General features: G+C 35.3%; 1 protein-coding gene across 2 annotated transcripts in view; it reads right to left on the minus strand.

Moving 5' to 3' along the window:
- Window positions 1-3790: 3790 nt before the first annotated feature.
- LOC149806549 (nuclear inhibitor of protein phosphatase 1-like) overlaps window positions 3791-23055 on the minus strand; it is a 36039-nt gene continuing 16774 nt past the window's right edge. For both annotated transcript variants that reach the window (XM_089954317.1, XM_089954324.1), the window contains 5 exons: window positions 21922-22075; window positions 21140-21351; window positions 8288-8420; window positions 6101-6165; window positions 3791-4356 (listed from right to left, as the gene is read on the minus strand). In XM_089954317.1, the coding sequence (XP_089810443.1) occupies window positions 4012-4356; window positions 6101-6165; window positions 8288-8420; window positions 21140-21351; window positions 21922-22075 (909 nt within the window). In that variant the 3' untranslated portion in view covers window positions 3791-4011. The remainder of the gene's footprint in view (window positions 4357-6100; window positions 6166-8287; window positions 8421-21139; window positions 21352-21921; window positions 22076-23055) is intronic.

Consider the following 23055-nt stretch of genomic DNA (forward strand, 5'->3'; position numbering starts at 1 on the left):
GCTAGTACCATTTTTATAAGTCTTTGGTATGACTCTGCCAGGGTTCAAACCCACAACCTCCTGCATCCGAGGTGGATGCTCTGCCCACTTAGGCCACTGAAGCAATCAGATTTCAAGATAAGACCATTTCTTCCTTTCAACTGTTGATTGTTGAAACCATCTCTGATATTCTTCAGCAACAGCAAGATTTTCAACTTAGCTATTTAGGTGGACATACTAGATGCAGACATCATTAAATGTCTTGTGGTGAAAACCCCACGCTACTATGATAAAAAATTCAGGGGGGAGTGGTGGCAACAAGATTCTTAGGGCAGTCATCAATGCAGCTATATTTTAACTTGACTGCCACCATTTTCATTTAGGACCAACTAGGCATCATAAGAAATCTATTGGTGAAAACACAAAGATATAGCAATCCACTTGAAAAATCTAGAGAGATTTTCAAGACAGCTACAATTGTAATCATAATGAGTTAGTCATCATTAATGACACAATAAGGACCCTTCTGATGCAAACCCCATGTCAAAATGACACAATAAGGACCCTTCTGATGCAAACCCCATGTCAAAATGACACAATAAGGACCCTTCTGATGCAAACCCCATGTCAAAATGACACAATAAGGACCCTTCTGATGCAAACCCCATGTCAAAATGACACAATAAGGACCCTTCTGATGCAAACCCCATGTCAAAATGACACAATAAGGACCCTTCTGATGCAAACCCCATGTCAAAATGACACAATAAGGACCCTTCTGATGCAAACCCCATGTCAAAATGACACAATAAGGACCCTTATGATGCAAACCCCATGTCAAAATGACACAATAAGGACCCTTCTGATGCAAACCCCATGTCAAAATGACACAATAAGGACCCTTATGATGCAAACCCATGTCAAAATGACACAATAAGGACCCTTCTGATGCAAACCCCATGTCAAAATGACACAATAAGGACCCTTCTGAATGCAAACCCCATGTCAAAATGACACAATAAGGACCCTTCTGATGCAAACCCCATGTCAAAATGACACAATAAGGACCCTTCTGATGCAAACCCCATGTCAAAATGACACAATAAGGACCCTTCTGATGCAAACCCCATGTCAAAATGACACAACAAGGACCCTTCTGATGCAAACCCCATGTCAAAACAACACAACAAGGACCCTTCTGATGCAAACCCCATGTCAAAACGACACAATAAGGACCCTTCTGATGCAAACCCCATGTCAAAACGACACAATAAGGACCCTTCTGATGCAAACCCCATGTCAAAATGACTTTCCATTCAAGAATAGTAGTATAAACAAGATTTTCAAGATAGCCACATATTGGATGTCGGCTCACACTGTAAGAAGTCATTAAGTAAATGTAGTGCTGATATGATATGATATTTGGTCTATGACCCATAGAGCTAAAAATGAAAAACAATGAATGAAAGCAATAAATGCAAAATTAGAATGCATTTCAGAAACTTTGAACAGAAATAGATACAATGCAAATATGAAAAGAATGCATACCTTAAATGAATTCCAAATATGTATCAAGTGTAAATTAAATAAAATGAAATGCATAAAATCAGCAGTTTCTGGGTCTGTAGCAATATCGCACCAAAGTTGAATAAAGAAATACCTGATAAGATAAATCTATTACATGAAACCATAATATTGTTGATGATGATGGCAGTAGTACCAGAAATGTATTACTTCTGTCTAATAATTCACAAATAAGACAACAGTGTCTAAACCAATTTTTTTTTTGGTGGGGGGGGGGAGTTAGTACCTGTATATACTGATGAAAACTCAAGGAACTAAATGACACACTTGTCCCAAATATATGACATGACATATGAATGACTTAGCATGCCATATTTTAGAGTTCAAAAATTTGTCATGCCCAAGGTCTGAGAGGGCTACAAAAATTGCCATAGGACACCTTCATATTCAAGATGTCTTGTTCATGGAATCTGCTTTCAGAAGAGGGAAAAAGGAAAACAAATCATGAGAAAAGAAAATATTTCAAGTAGATATGTATTTGTTATACATTTCCTGCTTACAGGCATGGGAATGTAGAATACAGTTTGATGAACTCCCCTGCATGGCAAGAAAGGCAATGAATGGAGGCAGGAGCCATGGCAGTGCAAAAGGTCAGTGTGCTGGACTTGCAACCAAAAGGGTGTGGTATTCGAATCCATTTATCAATTAAGCCAAGGCTGGTTATTGTGATGTGTCCTTGGACACAGCAGTTTACTCCAGCTGCCTCTAAACTAAATAACTGACTTGTTTTACAATGATTAAAAAACCAAAACAAAACTTTAATACACGTATGACCTCACTGCAGACTAAAATAGTTTATATCCAAAACATTAAAAATATTAGAAAAAATCTGACAAAGTGCTGTAATAAAAGAAATCAATTTATCTATATATACATGCAGACATGAACACCAGATGTCATCATGTTCAATTTTCTTTTTAAATTGTAAAAATGACTGAAATTTTTCTGCACTACCCTGAAAATCTAATGTCTGAATGTGATATGCTATTTCATTTAGTCAACACCGAGTGGATTCTTCTTAATCTTGCTAACAAGGTTTTTATGATTAATTGTTTTAAATGAAAGTTTAAAAAAAGTGCATTTTAAAAGATTGCTTCAATGGCCTGAAAGTTTAAGTCTTAAAATGTGTTGAAAACTGAAAACTTGCCAATTCATTTGGTTTTCTGTCTCACTGTGCCGTCAAGGTTGCTACCATGATAGCCCATGTCCATAAAGATGAAAAATGTTTTTTAAAATTGTAATGCTGTAATGCCCTACAAATCTAATTAAGTCATTTACATATTAATAAAACCATACCTACTAAACTGAAGTTGTCCATGAAATGTGGTTTTTGCTCAATCTTGCAGACAGGGTTTTGTTAAAAAAAGTTAGTCAAATTATACAAAATGTGTAGAAAATTTAAAAATGGTCTGATAGCTTAATTAAGGCATCAACATATCACCATGATAAAGTATGTCAAACTTCATTGCTCTTAACTAAATAGATTTTGTGCTATTGTTCTAAAATCAATTAGGGAAGGATATAATGATGTACATAAAGTGCAGCAGAACGTTATGCTCCCTTCTGCATTCTGCTATTGCAGCTGGAATATAAAAATCTGTCAAAATAAAGGGTAGTCCAACAACCTGACTTACAACTGTCACTGACACATTTTTTAAACCATAAGAGAGGAACCATGGAAAGACAATGACCATTTGAAGCAGAACTTAGGTTCTTGTCTCAAAGGCTTTGAGAAAAGTTTTCATCCCCTGTGTGTGTGCGCGTCTGTGTATATAAAACAGGTTTGAATGAGTATGACAGTACAACATTACGGCAAAGGAGATGTATAATACGAGCTGATGATACTGGTTCATGAAAATTTAGGAAATATTCCTATTGCTAATGATTTTGCAGACTAAAACTTGTATCTCTACTTTTACTGGAGGAGAGACACATTACCGATGTATGCATATGTGCATTCATGCCATCACGCAAACATGAACATTGAAAATTAAGGTTATAAAAAACGAGATGTATACAAATTCTGAATTAATGTAAATGAATGGTTTATTTCATTCACAAAAATGGCCACTTTATTTTTTGTCATTCTATGCACAGGAACCTGAACACGGAGTAGGACATAACAAAACCACAAGTAGTTAACAAGGAAATCATCTTGACATAGTGAATCCTGAAATATAATTTATACAATGGCAGATTTATTCAAATGATGGACAACAAAGATGAGGTGTCAAATATTTTAATGTCAAATTTACAATGACATTTATGATTAAAAGTAAATTTTATGAAAAACATATGTTAATCAAGTACAACTCATATAAAATATCAATGTTCATCTATCTATCCATACCTTGATATACATTCTAAATGTATATGGAAGTTTAAAACAATGAAGGATGCATTTGAAATGACATGAAACACAAATATGCCACATTGGTGTGTCCACTGTTAAACCAAGAATGAATGTGTAGGTTTCTTCCCTGGCCACGCCTCCTTGGCATACTTTTTCTTGACTGGTTCCTTTGCAGAATCCTCCACAGTGAAGACCACACTGGGGGTGGGGATGTTTTTTGGAACTGTCACTAGCTCCCCCTCTTCAACATTTGGTGCCAAGTTTGGCACCGGTAATCCTAATTTTGATGCAATACTGAAGGCACTAGATGCCTGAAGATGTGCAGAACCTGGCATATCTCCATATAAACTGTGTGTGGAGTATGAGAAACTTTGTAATCGTTTTGTTATATTTTCTGTCATTGAACCGCTTGGTTGAATTCCATGTTCTAACTTTAGTTTCTGAAAAGATGAAGAAATTATGATCACATTCTCACACATAAGAATTAGATAAAAACAAAATTTATACTTTGACAAGATTTTACAAATCAAGAAAACAGATTATTCCAAACATTTACTATGTGATCCACACATTTCAAATTAATCCCTGCAACAATGAATGCCAAGTATAAATAAATGCATTGAAAGTAATGTCTCTATCTGTTTATATGCCTATGTGTTACAGTATCTGTGTGATGCAGAGGGTATGATATGATGTCTTTTTCAGACATGTCCCAGAAGGATGCAAATTTCAGATACTATGTTCAGTTAGTGACCACAGATTTTAAACTTTTTAAACAAAAATCGATAGCTTTCTTGTTTTACCCTAAATGTAAGCCATCCACAAAAATCTGGTAACTATCGATGATGGACAACTCAAATTATTGTGCGCAAACAAAATCTGAAATAGGCAGATGGTCATCATAACATAACTGCCTTATAGCGGCATAAAAAAAGTCTGTAAATATGATCCATTGCCATTACCTTGACCCCAAATGTAATACATTTTCAAGCACATATAATACAACATTGTACTGAGCTTAATACCTCTATTTCAAAAAGATTTATAGTCAAAGGACGAAAACGAAAAATTGAAAATGCTGATCAGTGACCTTAAAATAGAAACCTAAATGAGATAACATAGCAACGATATACAAGAGATATTAGCAACAGATGCACTGCTAATGGCCTTTCTAACTACCATATATACTCACTTATAAGTCAAATCCACCGGCAAACTGCATAGGCCCATATCTGCTGTCGCAAAATGCACCGTCAGATCTGCATCTATGCACTTTGTTCAAGGTAAAGACATGAACAAAAAACATAGACTCTGACCTGCCAGAGCATTATGCAAATGCAGATCAGGCTCTATGTTGTTTGCATTTTGACTTATAAGCAAGTATATACAGTACAATTTATTAGGCAGTACCTTAAACAGAGGAACCTGTGTTTATCAATATAGCTCGTTATTCAGTAGTCGTAACTCATCCAAATGATGATACAGACTGCTGGAATTCCAACGTATTCAAGGTTTCATCAATACAAAGCAGCAGGTCACTTTTTATATATAAAAATCCAGCAATCTTTGCATGCAATGCTACAGAAACCAAGACTGGAAATCAGTGGCCATGACTGTTCTAAAAGATAAAAAAAACCACAAACCTGAGATAAGAAACACACTAGATTTCATCAGAATAAGTTGAATGGTTGTAGTGGAGAATTTTAATGATCACAGAAGTGCAAAAACTCAATGAAAATTTGACCAGAACAGAAAAAATAGGCCCATATATCAAGCATTCACCAAACAGCATCCAGTTATGTGCAAGGGTTGCAGAGGTATGGTGGTTACAAGTCATCAGACAGTCAAGCTGCAAGGGCTTGCATATCTTGTTGTGGGGCACTAATGTGCAAAGTTTTGTCAGTGTCTTTGTGCACAGCCTTCAAGTTTAACACTGGGAAATTAGTATGAAGAATCAACATTAAACAAAAAGGTAGAAATGAAATACCAAATTCTCTGCATTCTGCAAAACAAGGCTGAGAACAAAATTTTGTTTCATCAACCTTTACAACAACAACAAAAATACAACCTAGAAACATTAACTGGAACACACAGAAACAAGGACAAATCTGGTAATATTTTATCATTTGATCAAACAAAATAAACCCCACTTGTACATATAAAGTAATGAAAAGGCATGATTACCTTCTTTGGTATTACATGTGTTTGTACAAGGTTTCTGAACCTTCCTATTGAGGGATCTATATCCTCTGGAAAAAGAAAACAGACAAAATTAACAAAAGATGCAACATAACTCTGTGAACACATAGGGGCAAACAATGATAACCAACCATATTTATATTATAGGATTAAATGATCATGGTTGGGTATTTATAGATATGTAAATTTTACCTAATCACTCACTAAGTAAATAAAGTCCAAAGGAATTTATGTTCATTTTGTGAGTGATTAGGTAACAATTTACACATTGATAAATAGCCAACCATGATCATTTAATCCTTATAATTCTAATTTACATTCTTTCTGTTATAACAGCAGCAGATTTCATTAACAAAGCATTCGCTTTTAGGTAGCTTGAAGTTTTCTTTCATTATCCTCTTTTCTGCGACAGAATACACAGCCACATCATTAGCCAAGAGTGGTCGTTTTTATGTAGTAATACATGGTAGAGTGTCAGAGTGGGTCATGGCAGTTTTCTAAAGAGATTGTTATCATTTTTTTTATATATAAAGAAAATGGTTGTGCAGTTCAAACCAGGTTATTCCTATTTTAACAATATGCTTGCATATAACCAGTGTAGTTATAGCATCCACTGTTCTTGCATTCTGTGCATTTTGATCTTTCAAAAGTAAGCATGTCAATTTTAGTGAGATCCCCAACTCGTGATATGACCCTGACCTTACAGTTGCTGAAACATGTTAAAGATGCAAAATGCAATAAATTCTGAAGATATGCTTGTAAAGCCTGCCAAATGCCCTCTTCTGCAAAAGGAGAGAGTATTAGAGGGAAGGAAGGTCTGTGCAAGAACATTGTTTTAACTTCTAATGGGCAATTTTAATCTGGGGCTTGTAAATTTTGATAGGAAATCAGTGGTGTGTGGGAGGGAGCTTGTTGTTGTTATTATGATGCAAGGTATTGATATAGATGAAACTTCACATAAAATGACCTGGAAACAGAGAACCAAAAGTAATCAGCAGAATTTGTCAATGTGTAAAAAATTTCCATATCAGTATCACGTGACCATTTACATCCAATCAAATTGCAGAAAATGTGGTCAATTCATAAAAATTGCAATTATATTGTTGTTGTTGTTGTTCTAGGGTTTAACGCCATTTTCAGCACAAGATAGGCTATACATGGCGGCCAGTATAACTGGTGGAGGAAGAACCCTGGAAAACCCAGGGAAGAACCACCGACCCACGAGAAGCTACTGGCAGGCTTTCCCACGTACCCACGCTAGCCGAGCCTTGGACTCGAACCCACACAGACAGAGGTGAGATGGCAGTGATCCGGAACAGAGAGCGCTTTAGACCACTCAGCCACTCGGGGCCCCGCAATTATATATATATATATATATATATATATATATATATATATATATATATATACACACACACACACACACACACATATACACAATTCAATGGGAATTTAAGATCAAAACTCAAATGCGCAAATTAAATTCACCCACCCATCCACTTTTAGAAGTCAATCTCCAGTTCACCTTTGTCTCCAAAATTACAAATACGTTCAAAATAAAATGTATAAAAATCTATTATATTACAAGGTTTTTCTTGGCAACCATTGGGAGGGTCTCTATCCAAAATAATGTTATAATGTGCTTGGGACTCCTTTTTGTCATAAGTGCCATATACATTAGCAGTGGGACTCCAAACAAGGTTCTCAGTGCTGAATTCCTATGAAACCCTTGTAGCAAGTGTTCGCCTAGCTGATAACCTGACTTTAACACAAGGTAGCCCTCATTATTCTAGTAGTGCCTGGGCTCAGCACACATAATATGTTGAACAAAAATGTGGTGCACATATTTCTTATTTCTTATGCCAAGTATCATGATCTTTACTATGATAATTATACCATGTCAAGAAAGGCCAGATAAACATTTTTATGCCATGAACTTTTCTTGTGAGAAAATTAAAACACAAATTACATGAACAGCTTGGACATGAAACAAATGTGAGTTTACACAACCAGGGAATCTGGATTCAAAACTTAATTCTAAAATCAATAATACAACTTACCATAGGTCTTTCTAATGGCTGTCACCTGTCTACAGAAATATTTTCACCAAACTACTCAAACAATAATAATAAAGAGAATACAAGTCTCCCTTACTGAAAAATGCCATCTTACCTGGATTTATAACCTCTTCTTCCTCACCAAAGGTAACACGTACAGTTTTGTGTTTCCTTTTCAAGGGGTTCCCTGACTCATCTGACACTGCAGCTATTCTTCTGTTGTGAGCTGTGTTAAATTCTGTCAGATTCTGGAAGGAAGATTCTAATATTCATATTATGTTTTCACAAAATAGAATACTTGGATCAATTTAAATACAAAAAACTGAAGAAAGGATATGTGAAAAAGTTTGCACACTTTCATTTGAATATAAATAAAACTTAAGCGTACATTAATAATAAAAGTTGAGAATCATTTTAACTGTGAAAGTTATTGTGTCATGCTCTTTTTTGAAATATATGCAACACATAAAATGTCTACTTATGCCCGACTCAAATTTATCTCCTTACAACTATAGCAGAGACAAAACCTACAGAGTATAGCTGACTTACATCTTGTGACATCATGTACATACAGTGTACTGATGGACAAAGAGCAATTTAATGGAGATTTGTTGCAATACGGCATGTATGCATTCTAAGGAATGCTTCATTTGATCAGGGAAAAATAAATCTTATATTTTTACAAATGGCTCATTTCTCTAGGTTAAACAGGTTTTCATAATATATTTTAAAATCAAGCCTTACTGCAAACTGAAATACAGCAATATTTTGGAAATAGCTATTACTATTATTTATGCTCTGAGGGTGATTGACAACTGGACCTCTCTATTCTGATCACTTTGTTTTTGTAATCAAGGTATTTAATAATAATAATAATTATTTTCATCCTTTCTAATGATCTCACTCTGGTCATTTAACATGCTTTAGTCTGGATATTTAAGTGCCATTTTATTTATACTTACAATGACAACAATCTATTAAGTGCCATTTTATATTACACTTATAAAACAACAATCTAATGACTGATGACATTGAAAGCTATTCTGACTTTTAAAGGGGTCCCCAACTGTCTGAGCGGTCTAAGGTGCTCACCTTAACATACTGCAACAGAAAATCAGGGGCCCTGAGTGGCCGAAAGTGCTCTCCATTACGGATCACTGCCATCTCACCTCTGTCTGCGTGGGTTTGAATCTCAGATTCGGCTAATGTGGCTATGTGAGAAAGCTTGCCAGTAGCTTCTTGCAGGTTGTTGGTTCTTTCCGGGGTTTTCCCGGGTTCTTCCTCCACCACTGATACTGGCCACCATGTATAGCCTATCGTGTGCTGAAAAATGGCGTTAAACCCTACTACAACAACAACAACAGAATATCAGGGTCTGTGCTCTTTGAAACCATTATTACAATAGTACAACTGAGTAGATAACGATCTATGCCGATCATCTACAATAATTATTAAAATTAACACAGCAGACCTAAGTAAAATCCAGCAGATCTGGGTCTATGCTATCCACAGCTGCATGAGCATTACAGAACAACAAAAAGTCACTTTTTGGTGAAAAACTTCATCATGAATTAGCAGGAAAGTTGTATTCATGCCTCCCAGTATTGCTGACTATAGCTGAGAATGTGCTCTGATGAGACTGAGTTTGGGAAGCTGCAATGTTGTTATGTAGATTAAACAGGCATGGAATTGGGAAAAAGCTCCATTGAAATGATGCTTATCATACCTAAACATCAGTTATTAGCAAATCCGGGTCATAATATGTTATTAAAGTCCCCAAAAATTGTATAATATGTAAATATAACAACACAATCTAATGGAGAAACAGGAATTAGTATTACATGTATGGCCTATTTAAGAAAGTATTCACACAAGTGATTGTCTTTTGAAATAGTAATCAAATGTTGTCTGTCATTGTTTCTAACTTCTGCTGGAGATAATGTTCTAATGTTGCTCAAGACAACACATCCTGGTGAGATATATGACTTCCTGTAAGATTTTCAATTACATTTAAATCCTTCCCAATCTCAGTACTTTCAACACATGCTCTTTCAACATTACCATTACAATAAGATTTTGTCAACATTCATCAGGGGGGTCCCCGAATGGTCTAAAGTGCTCATTGTTACAGATCATCGCCATCTCATCTCTGTCTGCTTGAGTTTGAATCTCGAGTTCGGCCAATGTGGGTATGTGAGAAAGCATGCCAGTAGCTTCTCGTGGGTCAGTGGTTCTTTCGAGGGTTTCCTGGGTTCTTCATCCAACATTTATACTGGCCACCATGTATAGCCTATCTTGTGCTGAAAAATGCTTTAAACCTAAAAACAACAACATTCATCAAGATTATCTTCCATAGGTTCACTTGCACCAACATCTGTGAGATCACAAGTACTCAACTCTGACCTTGTTCTCCTCACCAACAGTCAACATGTATGCAGGACCTTGATGCAAAAAATGTAATTTTAAAATAATTTTGAGTAATCATGATTACCTCTGAACAACTCAATTATGATCTCTGTAACAAGAAAGTAACTGAATTTAATAGTACATCTGTAACTGATTGTTAACTGGGTTTTTTTGGCGAAGGTTTCAACTCATAAACAATAAGTTTTAAACTCATTAATTTTACAACTGTACCAAAATGGCTTCATTTGACAGATCAATCAAGCACAAATACTTAAATGTTACACTGAAATCAACATGCCATACTGTACATTACTTGTCAGTTATCAGAATAATAGGTTGACACATGACAGCATGTGATTTTTACAGGAAGCATGGTAAACACATCCAGTTTTCAGAGGTAGATTTAACATTAAACTTACAAGAATGGTTCCAAGAATGTTTCCAGTATCCAGAATTCAGAGGTTATGATTTATTGTTGTAAAAAGAAAGAATTTATAAGAAAGCATGTATTTAAGTAAATTATGTTTCTCGAAGAATACTTACCCAATCATATTAAAATTAGGGGATATAAGCCTGCCACCTCCTGAATCCAGCCCTACTAAAAATATAAAAATTACCTTTTCTAACTCATGTAAACAAAGGGTAATAACTCTTGCTCATCAACTCCCCATGCCACCACCAGGTTTTTAGCTGAGCAATTTACCAACAAGGATGCTCACATTGCAGAGTTGCTGGGACGGTTTTTAAGCAATATGATCAGGTACGTATTCTTGGAGAAACATAATTTACTTAAAAATCTGCTCTCTCCTTTGAATATGTTGCCAGACCACATTAACATTAGAAAAGGTAATTAGGAGGGAATACTGAGCATCCTACCTATATCACAGGTATTCTTCTAGGGGAGATTAGATTCCCTATGTGAATAATATCCTGCTCTCCTACTTAAAGCAACATAGCATAGCATTTGAACCATGACCATTCTATCAGGTTACTGAAATCCTCCTACCAACAAAATTCACTGGTAAATGCATATTTGCTTAAATGGGTCTGGTGGTCATCTCTAGGCTGCAGCAACAGGACCCAACAGATACAGGTTTTGTCTAAACCATGAGATAAAAGCTTAAGAAGGTTCACTCTTCATGTCAGCCAACAGCTTCTATGTCTCGGATTAAAACATGAGACTCACAGAGATCAATCCAATTTCTTAAGGCACCTCTGATCATTATATGTCAGAGTATGCCCCACTTAAGCCTTGCAGACAGGATGTGATATCCTGCTTTCCTGCCTTCATAGGGAGAAGCAGTCATTTGCAGTTGCCATGCCTTGTCTCTGTGTGCATGAGGGAGTGGACAGGATCTTGCATGGCCACTGCTCTTTACTTATCTACAGAGAGGGAATATATGATGACTCTCTGAGTGTCCAATGATGGTGACCAGTTCTTGACTTCAAAGCCTAGTTATATCTTGAGGATCACAGAACCATATGATCTGAACTAAGATAATTCCAGTCGAGTAAACAGGCTTGTAAGTCACTCACCCTGCATGCTGAAGCTAATGCCAGCAGGAAACTGGTTTTGTACAACAGTTTCAGCAAGGCCATGAGGTTTATGAGGGAAAGTGGTGTGTTTTCAGACATTATTGTTGAGTCATTAAAATCGTCACTGTGAGTGCTTGATCCCTCAACTACCCATCTTTATTTTCTCTATGGCTCAATAAGGATTAAAAATGGGCACCAATTACCATCAGTGGCTACCATTCCATGGTATATGATGTATGCAGGCATCATGGCAAAACAGATATCAGTCATGATAAAGACCTATCAAACCTTGCCAATTTTGATTTTAATAGACCAAAGTCCCTCACCCTGACGGAAACCAGATTCTGTCCAGGATCTTAGCATGGCCAGTTCAGATAAATTTGTGCCATTAGCCCTGACCTTGCTGAAACTGTTGTACAAAACTTTATCAACAGGTTTTATTGAAATGACAGTCTAAAACAAAACAACAAAAATGTATAAATTAACAATGCAACATAATAATTGGTCACTAAAACAACACCTGTTACTAACTCAGTGAACAATTAATAGGCAGTATGTGCAAAACCATGAATAAGAACATGCATCAACAATAGTGTGTTTTATCATGTTGTCTAAAATGTAGAGTAAGAGAAAGTGAAACATTTCATGAAATATTTGCAAAATTAAAAAATATCTTTCACCTGATTAGAAATGATTATTAATCGAAATAAATCCATAACGCTATATGGATGGTCAAAAATTTAACACAGATTTGGCTTGGATTGACAGGTGTCTCATATAGTGGTTTATACTGGAGTGAAGCTTAAAATTGGCAAGATGAGGTAAGAGGCAAGAGTCATTGGCCTTTGTCTATATGAGTTAATCAGAATAGATATATTTTTATCTTTTAGTACATTTTTATCTTTTTAGTACGATTGGATTCAGGAGGTAGCAGGCTTACATCCCTAACATTAATATGATTGGGAAAGTATATGAAGATGACTAAACCATTCCAAACTAAAATGATTTATTTATAGAAAATTCCAGATTGGAGAAGGTCTATTTTTCCAAAGTTTCATTGTACACTGCTTTGAAATTATAATCGAAAGTCGTCAAGTGTCCTAGATTGTCCATTACTTCTTATTTTGCTGCCTTGAGGGAGAAATGTCATTTTCCCAATTTGAGAGCCCAGTATGGTCTCTAGTTAATATGTTACGTGAGGACACTTTGCTTAATATTTCACATTCATCCCTGTCAATAACAGCCATCATTCTAAACCAAACATGCATGTCAATGCATATTCCGACTAAAGCAAACATGACAGTGCACTGGCATAAGCATTGCTAAGCCAACTAATATACTGCAGTCTCAATCAATTTTCTACAAAACACTTCTTGTTCAGCTCACAATTTCTTCAACATATTGCTACCAAGACACGGGGACAAAGAATTGGAATGTTCAACAACCCTGAAAATTGAAGTCTAGAAGTGCACATTTTGACCATCAGAGTTTGCAGGGTTTTATTTAACTTTCAGACTTTCTGTTATTTCCACAATGCTGTTCACAACAAATACCACAGTCAAACAGAATTCATGGGACCAGTATGACTCTTTTTAAATGTGACAAAAACACTGAACAAAAAGAAAAATTGTAAAGTACAAGTTCATTATTGATGGCTAAATGTTTTTTTGTATTTCTTCCAGTTCAACAATCTGAAGCATGTTAATAAAAATGCAACCAACCAAACACATTTTTAAAAGTGCCTGTGGTGTACACAGAAAACTGTCTTCTCAGCAATGTGGAATGTGACATAAAAACATAAAATGGAATCTGACAACAACAAAAAACAAAAGAAAAACAGTGTGACTTAAAGTGTGTTACTTGATACCCGATTCTCTCGAAAACTCACGCCCTGATAAATCGCAAACCCACTAATAATGCAGGGTTAGTCATGGATCCCATTTCTTTAAAACTAGAAAGTACCAATAATTTGACCCCTATTTGTTGAACATGAAGAAATTGTGATCAAAATTGGTAAATGAAACCTTGAGATATTGCTCGTTTCATCATTGAAAATGGTTGATATGACCTGGAAATTTTAATCAACATTATGAAATTATCAACTTTTAATAAGAGGAAATGTATTTTGTTAAAATTTCTTTCCAAACTACATTCTTGGTACACTGTAAATAACAGTATGTAATGAAATTTCGAACAATGAAAATTGCGCTAACGCTTACTTGAGGAAGCACTATAATAAATAAATACCAATTAAATATTTTTTTTTTAAATCAAGTGAAATGTGTGTTTTAGTTATCACTTTTAGTTTGGTTTAAGTGTAATGATCATAAATACAATGTGCAATGTTGTATTTAAACTTGAAATGTGTCAATCTACCATAACAGCTATGACCGCAAGCATTTCTGTGAGAACCTAAGTGTCGGCGATGTTTTGATACCTAATATGCATAAGTATTTGTTACAATCAGATTGGTATATTTTGTATTCTTGCACTGAATTAAAAGACATTGTATTACCATGTTAATTAGTCTTTTGTATCAAATAAAGGGGGTGGAATAAATGAAAATCTAAAAGGCATGCAAATCCAACCTGCTTAAGAGCTGGTGGCCTGGTCGAGTGCCAGGTTACTGAACACTGTTAAATTTTTGTGTTTGTTAATGTAATACAATTTAACTACCTTAAATGTGATTACTCATTCACAACTGTGATCAAAGACAGCAAAACAATTCAAACAAAATGAATACTTGATGATATAAAATTTTGTTTCACAGATATGTTTTATTAATGATAAGCTAGTTTCAGAGTTTGTAGTTAACGTGTAATTATTGAATTGGCACTTGGAGATTTCCTCACAGATGAGAAGTTTCACTATTATCTGCAATGAAATCAGTGCATCAGATCAATGCATTAATAAAAACAAATATTATTTTTGATAATGATGGCTGTTTCACAAACTAAATGTTTGTTTTTTTGTGGGTTTTTTTTTAATTTTTAAAAAGGAATCTTGTTTGAATGTGAATTTGAATCAATTGGTTCCCTGATTAGTATGCTCCTTGCGTTGCATTTCACTACTGTAGACAGGAAAACAGCATACGGATCAGGGAACCAGACTACTCAACAACAACATATAGCAGTGATTTAATACACAATGTTTTTGCATACACATGACAGTTGTTCAAACCAGTTGGAATATTATAATAATCTCTCAGTGGTTGGGCATCTTGAAAATAAAGGTCATTTTTACATAAAAACAAATAACTTGGTTAGAAAAAGCGCTTTATTGACAACTATTTCCAATGTGACTTTAAACGAGTATTCAGCCATTAAACAGACCCGTTCACTCCTCCCCTTTCGCGGTTTTTCCTATATTCATCGAGGATGGTATCATTTTATATTGTTATGGAGTTCCCTCGATAACTCGTGCCCTTGCTTATAGTGTGGTAAATGTTTTTGGACCCCTTTGTGTGAGAGTTGTACTATGGAGAAATGTGAAAAGAAATTGAGTAAGATGCAACAGAGTCAAGGCATAGGCCATTCAAACACTCAAAATGAACTTACTGTTGCAACAAAGAAACATTCTGCTTATGAAGACTTTAAAAAATCTTGTAATGTTTTGTAAGACATGAGCAGAAAATACTGTAATGAATTTGATGTTATGGGTTCTGTAAAACATGAGCAGAAAATAGTGTAATGAATTTGAAGTTATGGGTTTTGTAAAACATGAGCAGAAAATATTGTAATGAATTTGATGTTATGGGTTTTGTAAAACAAGAGCAAATACTGTAATGAATTTGATGTTATGGGTTTTGTAAAACAGGAACAGAAAATACTGTAATGAATTTGATGTTATGGGTTTTGTAAAACATGAGCAGAAAATAGTGTAATGAATTTGGTGTTATGGGTTTTGAAAAACAAGAGTAGAAAATACTGTAATGAATTTGATGTTATGGGTTTTGTAAAACATGAGGAGAAAATACTGTAATGAATTTTATGTTATGGGTTTTGTAAAACATGAGCAGAAAATACTGTAATGAATTTGATGTTATGGGTTTTGTAAAACATGAGCAGAAAATACTGTAATGAATTTGGTGTTATGGGTTTTGTAAAACAAGAGCAGAAAATACTGTAATGAATTTGATGTTATGGGTTTTGTAAAACATGAGGAGAAAATATTGTAATGAATTTTTATGTTATGGGTTCCGTAAAATGAGCAGAAAATACTGTAATGAATTTGGTGTTATGGGTTTTGTAAAACATGAGGAGAAAATATTGTAATGAATTTGATGTTATGGGTTTTGTAAAACGAGCAGAAAATATTGTAATGAATTTGATGTTATGGGTTTTGTAAAACGAGCAGAAAATATTGTAATGAATTTGATGTTATGGGTTTTCTAAAACGAGCAGAAAATACTGTAATGAATTTGATGTTATAGATCTTGTAAAATGGGAGCAGAGAGAAAAGGGAGGTTTAGACAATTTTCAAATGGGTTTGAAACTTTGATTCTATTAGGTCAGTGTTAAACAATGGGTCAACATAATGGCAGCATATCAGTTTTGTCCCAAGCAACTACAGATATGTCGTCAAATAAACACAATTTATAGTGATTTTTACAACCTCTCATTTTACTTTTAAGTGTTTCATGCTACAGTTGACCTTAATGCAAATCAAAATGTTCCTATTTTATTCCAGACGATAACCATGAATGTTTTCTGACATGTATCATATATTGGTGACAGCATTTCTATCAAAAAAGACCAGGAAACAATTTAGTTGGAAAATCTTATATCAGAATCTGCAACACATGAGATGTTCACACACTAAATGGTAGGCATTTTCATCATCACTTGGAGCTTTCACTTGTCCTGCATAGATTGTATTCATCCTACAAGGGATTTTCAAGGAATATAATTAACATTGCTAATTTTAGGGATTTTCAAGGAATGTAATTAACATTGCTAATTTTAGGGATTTTCAAGGAATGTAATTAACATTGCTAATTTTAGGGATTTTCAAGGAATGTAATTAACATTGCTAATTTTAGGGATTTTCAAGGAATGTAATTAACATTGCTAATTTTAGTCTCCCAAATATAAATGCACTAAACTGGATAGTCTATATGTTTCCATGGTGAGACAGTTGTTTTAAAAAGTCATAAACTACAAAGAACATGCTCATTATGAAACCATAGCTGCCAACCCTCCAGACGCGCAATTAGTGAAAATAGGGATAAAAATGAGTGAATTTTGACATGAATTCATGAAGCAATCTTCAAGTATGGGAATATTTGTCAGAACAAATGTTTAGCATGGTCTCCAGCTGATAAAGGTAGGTTATCTTCAACAAGAAAAGTCACACACAATGCTTCAGCATTGGTATCTTTCAGGTCTTCCGTTGATGGCTTAAAATATTCCAGAGCTGAAATCTGTTGCAAGTTCTTAATTTTCCCAACCTCCGTGTGCTTTTTGCTACCAGTGTGCTTCCTCACATCGTCTCTGCCCCCGTGCCGAATGCTAAAAGTTGTGGCACACTGTGTGCAAAAAAGCATGATGTATATCGGTGTTTGATGGCTGAATGCATGGCCAATTTTGGTATATTCCAAACTAAATTTCACATTTTGTGCAATAAATTTCTTTTTCCTTGGTGGTAAAGACATTTTCAAGATACGATGCTGAATGGTAATTTAAATCAGTGTTGGTGGTGCATTCACAGAACAAAATTTCGGTTAGGCCCCAGTTTCTCTCAAAAGTTTTTTTAAAACTACTTGTATACCTATAGATTAAAATACGCTAAAATGATTGCTACCGGGCCAACATTATCAATCGACTATAGTTCTACTAATACTGTGAATGGCAGTACCGTACCATTTTGGCAACTACTGATATCACGACTAGCACTTAACAGGAAATCGGTTATTTTGTTAAAGATTTAAAATAATTGAGAATTGGAGAATTCGTGATTTTTTTGCATGTGGTATGAATCCAAGAATCACTGAAATAGTCACGAAATTCATGCCAAAATAATTAGGGTTGGCAGTTATGTGAAACCTATACATTCTGAAATGTGTTGGCAATATAATTTGATGACAACCATGTGTCCATCTTGCTAACTCTTCCAGCAGTTTAAGATAAATCTCTAGAAAGATGGTTGAAACTGTTTCCCTGTTATGCAAAGTGTTGTAAAATATATTTGGTTACTAGCTGACCCCTCCTTTTGGGCTCCTGGGAGGAGTTAAAGGTGAACAAGTAAATACAGGTAATTACTTCCACAAATATTTATATGAAGTTTTCTATATGGAAAGATGACAATCATGGAAAGAATGTTTCAGATGTGTAATAAAAGAATTCAAATATCCAACTGACATTGGTTCTTGGGTCTGTCCTTACCCACCCACACCCAAACAAAGAATTCACATATGCAACTGACATTGGTTCCTGGGTCTGTCCTTACTCACCCACACCCAAACAAAGAATTCACATATGCAACTGACATTGGTTCCTGGGTCTGTCCTTACCCACCCACAACCAAACAATGAATTCACATATGCAACTGACATTGGTTCCTGGGTCTATCCTTACCCACCCACACCCAAACAAAGAATTCACATATGCAACTGACATTGGTTCCTGGGTCTGTCCTTACTCACCCACACCCAAACAAAGAATTCACATATGCAACTGACATTGGTTCCTGGGTCTATCCTTACCCACCCACACCCAAACAATGAATTCACATATGCAACTGACACTGGTTCCTGGGTCTATCCTTACCCACCCACACCCAAACAATGAATTCACATATGCAACTGACATTGGTTCCTGGGTCTATCCTTACCCACCCACACCCAAACAAAGAATTTGGAAACTGTTCAGATCCCCACCTTATAAATGTGCATGCACTTACTGGGCATGAAACAACAAATTCATGTAAGCAACTTGTGTTTGCCCTGATACAACGCCCTCCCCCCTCCAAAAAAAAAACGTTCAACGTAGATATACAAGTTGTGAGACAAAAATGATATACCTAATTATTAAATATACTGGAAAATGTGTTATTTTCAGTTCTGGATTTCCTGCTGGTTTAGTGTTAGTATTATAATTTCCCTGACCAACTGATTTCCTTATAAACTAGTTTACAAAACATCATTTTTTTCTTTCCAAAACCCAAAGAATTTCACCCAATATTATTTTATTCTACTCTACTGGTTTTAAAAATTAAGTATTGTTTTTAAAAATTAAATATTAATTACCTTATATACTCGCTTAGAATTCAAGTCAAACTACAAACAAACAAAGCTCCTGATCTGCCATAGCATACTTCACATGCACATCAGGTTCTATGCTGTTTGTCTGTATTATTTACTCTAACAAACTGCACAGACCCAGATCTGCCAGTGCATTATGCAATGGAAGTTCTTGGTTTGTGGAGTTTGCAGTTGGACTTGTCTTATAAATGAGTATATACGGTAATAACAAACTGATATACTACCTCAAAAATACATAACACCGTATGGACATTTCCAGTAAAGTCAGATGGTGAAGTTTTATTTGGTCAGGTCTCCAAATAAGTCGCGGAAGATGATAAGTGAAGTTTATTGCTATATCTAGCATCCTTTTTTCTTAATTGAGGTTTAGGCTTCATAATTAAGGACTGAGCTTCTTAATTCAGGCCTAGGCTTCATAATTAAGGACTGAGCTTCTTAATTCAGGCCTAGGCTTCATAATTAAGGACTGATCTTCTTTATTCAGACCTAGGCTTCATAATTAAGGACTGAGCTTCTTAATTCAGGCCTAGGCTTCATAATTAAGGACTGAGCTTCTTAATTCAGGCCTAGGCTTCATAATTAAGGACTGATCTTCTTTATTCAGACCTAGGCTTCATAATTAAGGACTGAGCTTCTTAATTCAGGCCTAGGCTTCATAATTAAGGACTGAGCTTCTTAATTCAGGCCTAGGCTTCATAATTAAGGACTGAGCTTCTTTATTCAGACCTAGGCTTCATAATTAAGGACTGAGCTTCTTTATTCAGGCCTAAGCTTCATAATTAAGGACTGAGCTTCTTAATTCAGGCCTAGGTTTCACAATTAATGGACTGAGCTTCTTTATTCAGACCTAGGCTTCATAATTAAGGACTTTGCTTCTTTATTCAGACCTAGGCTTCATAATTAAGGACTGAGCTTTTTTATTCAGGTCTTGGCTTCATAATTAAGGACTGATCTTCTTTATTCAGACCTAGGCTTCATAATTAAGGACTGAGCTTCTTAATTCAGGCCTAGACTTCATAATTAAGGACTGATCTTCTTTATTCAGACCTAGGCTTCATAATGAAGGACTGACCTTCTTAATTCAGGCCTAGGCTTCATAATTAAGGACTGATCTTCTTTATTCAGACCTAGGCTTCATAATTAAGGACTGATCTTCTTTATTCAGGCCTAGGCTTCATAATTAAGGACTGATCTTCTTAATTCAGGCCTAGGCTTCACATGTTCTATTGTAAAGGCTTCATAATTAAGGACTGATCTTCTTTATTCAGACCAAGGCTTCATAATTAAGGACTGATCTTCTTTATTCAGGCCTAGGCTTCATAATTAAAGATTGAGCTTCTTAATTCAGGCCTAGGCTTCATAATTAAAGACTGATCTTCTTAATTCAGGCCTAGGCTTCACATGTTCTATTGTAAAGGCTTCATAATTAAGGACTGATCTTCTTTATTCAGACCAAGGCTTCATAATTAAGGACTGATCTTCTTTATTCAGGCCTAGGCTTCATAATTAAAGATTGAGCTTTTTAATTCAGGCCTAGGCTTCATAATTAAGGACTGATCTTCTTAATTCAGGCCTAGGCTTCACATGTTCTATTGTAAAGGTATCATTTGCTGACACACATGAACAGTTGCACAAATGAGCATTGACTGAAAACTGAAAATAAATGTAAAGTCCAAACATTTTATAAAGAGGAGAGAAGGAATTATTGCTTAAGATACTTAACTGAAATAATGTAAAACTGTTAAGAACATAAAATTCAGTTACATCTAATTCTGTCTCTGTCTCTGGCAATCCAAGTAAGCTTCCATCCAGATCATCCCGTTTTTCCTTCTCATCTGCGCCTGGTCCCAGTGGTTGGGGTCGTTCTCGGATAACATAAATTCGTGAAGAAGCTCCAAAATGAATTTCACTGTCAATGGGAACATGCTGTGGTTTCTTTGATTCCAACCGAATGTGCCCAATATATGTACCATGAGCTGAAGCAAAGTTAAAAAAAATTCTACAAAATGATGCTTCCACACAAAAGAAACCAGTCAACAATGGCATGGCTGAGTTTCAAACTACAAATACTCCAATTCATTGTTATTCACGGGGTACTAACCTTCATAAATTCGGGGGGGGGGGGGGGGCTTCTGAACCATGGATTTTGAGCAGCAGTGTCTAAGAAAATGACCTAAACATAAACAGTAGCCAAGAGAAAATGAGCCAATCACAAATTACTAAATCATCAAATATAGATCCCTGTAACCTTTAACTGATGTATGTCACATTCCCCATTTAACATTTTCATATCTACCTTGTACCAGGCAATACGTGACCTGTTTTGTAATTACACCTGTTCTTTTAGGTTTGTGGGTTAAATGGACAGAGGCTGTCCCAATGGTTCAACACCTCAACCGTTTTTAATATATAACATATATAGATTCAAATTGGAAAGTGTAGACAGACTGGGAACCAGAAACAATAGTGTGAAAATTAATCACCAATCCGTATTATACAGCATTTATATTAAGACTATATCTTAGACAGGAGTTTTGGTTACTTACTACTTCCCAGATCTATTAGGAAAGGCCTGGACAGGTGCTTGTGCCAGACCAATGCAGTATGTACTCGTGAGCATGAAGCATGGTCTATTCGGAAATCACACAACTCCTTATTGCGTCCAAAGAAGTAACACTTCTTCTCATCAATCATCAATTTCTGTAAGAAATTAGAAATAGATGTAAAAATATTTATATCAGTTGCGAAGAGGAATTACATTGCTGTCTTGCATTTTTTCTCTCCTGGAAATCACTGACATTTTTGTTGTGATTATAAATGGCAAAAATATTTATCAGCCTTAATCGCCTATCAAGACGGTTACATGGGACCCAGTTGGAGGTCAGAACAGCACCATTTTCATTTAGTACCAACAAGACATCAAAGGAAGTGTTTTGTTAAAAAACCCACATCCATGTGACCATCCACTGAGGAGGATCAACAAGACAACAAATGAAATCTTTAGTTGAAAACCCTATCAATAGGACCCTACAAATGAGTCACAGAGAATGATAATAAAAGTTAGTTGTTGTTGTGACCCTACAAATGAGTCCTGGAGAATGATAATAAAAGTTAGTTGTTGTTGTGACCCTACAAATGAGTCATGGAGAATGATAATACAAGTTAGTTGTTGTTGTTTCTTAATTCATTCTTCATGCACTTTGTTCTAAAGTTATCATGTGCTACACAATGTGATACAAATCATGCAGTGACTGGGACATAAATAATGTCTGTAGTACAGACCCTGGGGTAATCATTTAATTAGAGGATTTTGACAAGTCTGGAAGATAAACTGTCACACCTATTTTGTCTGGTGTTTTGAGGCTATAGTGTGTTTAAACAATTAGGAAAAGATAAAGACCAAACACACTTACCACATACACTCGCGTATAATCTTGTTCTCGTATAATGTGTCCCACCGAACTGAATATGTAAAAATATTAAATAGTGCATGACCAACACATAGGCCGACATACAAGTCCAAGATGACATCACAAAATGCTAAGTTCTAAATGCATTTATGTAGGCAAACTTATATTGGCAAAAAGTATGCACATATCTATCTCAGGGTCAATGTGTATGATTATTATATGGAAATATAAGTTAATATAATTTGTTTCAAAAGTCAATAAATATATTAA

Source organism: Sinohyriopsis cumingii, chromosome 1 (assembly GCF_028554795.1).
Source record: "Sinohyriopsis cumingii isolate HCF-2022 chromosome 1, ASM2855479v2, whole genome shotgun sequence".
NCBI classification, from domain to species: domain Eukaryota; kingdom Metazoa; phylum Mollusca; class Bivalvia; order Unionida; family Unionidae; genus Sinohyriopsis; species Sinohyriopsis cumingii.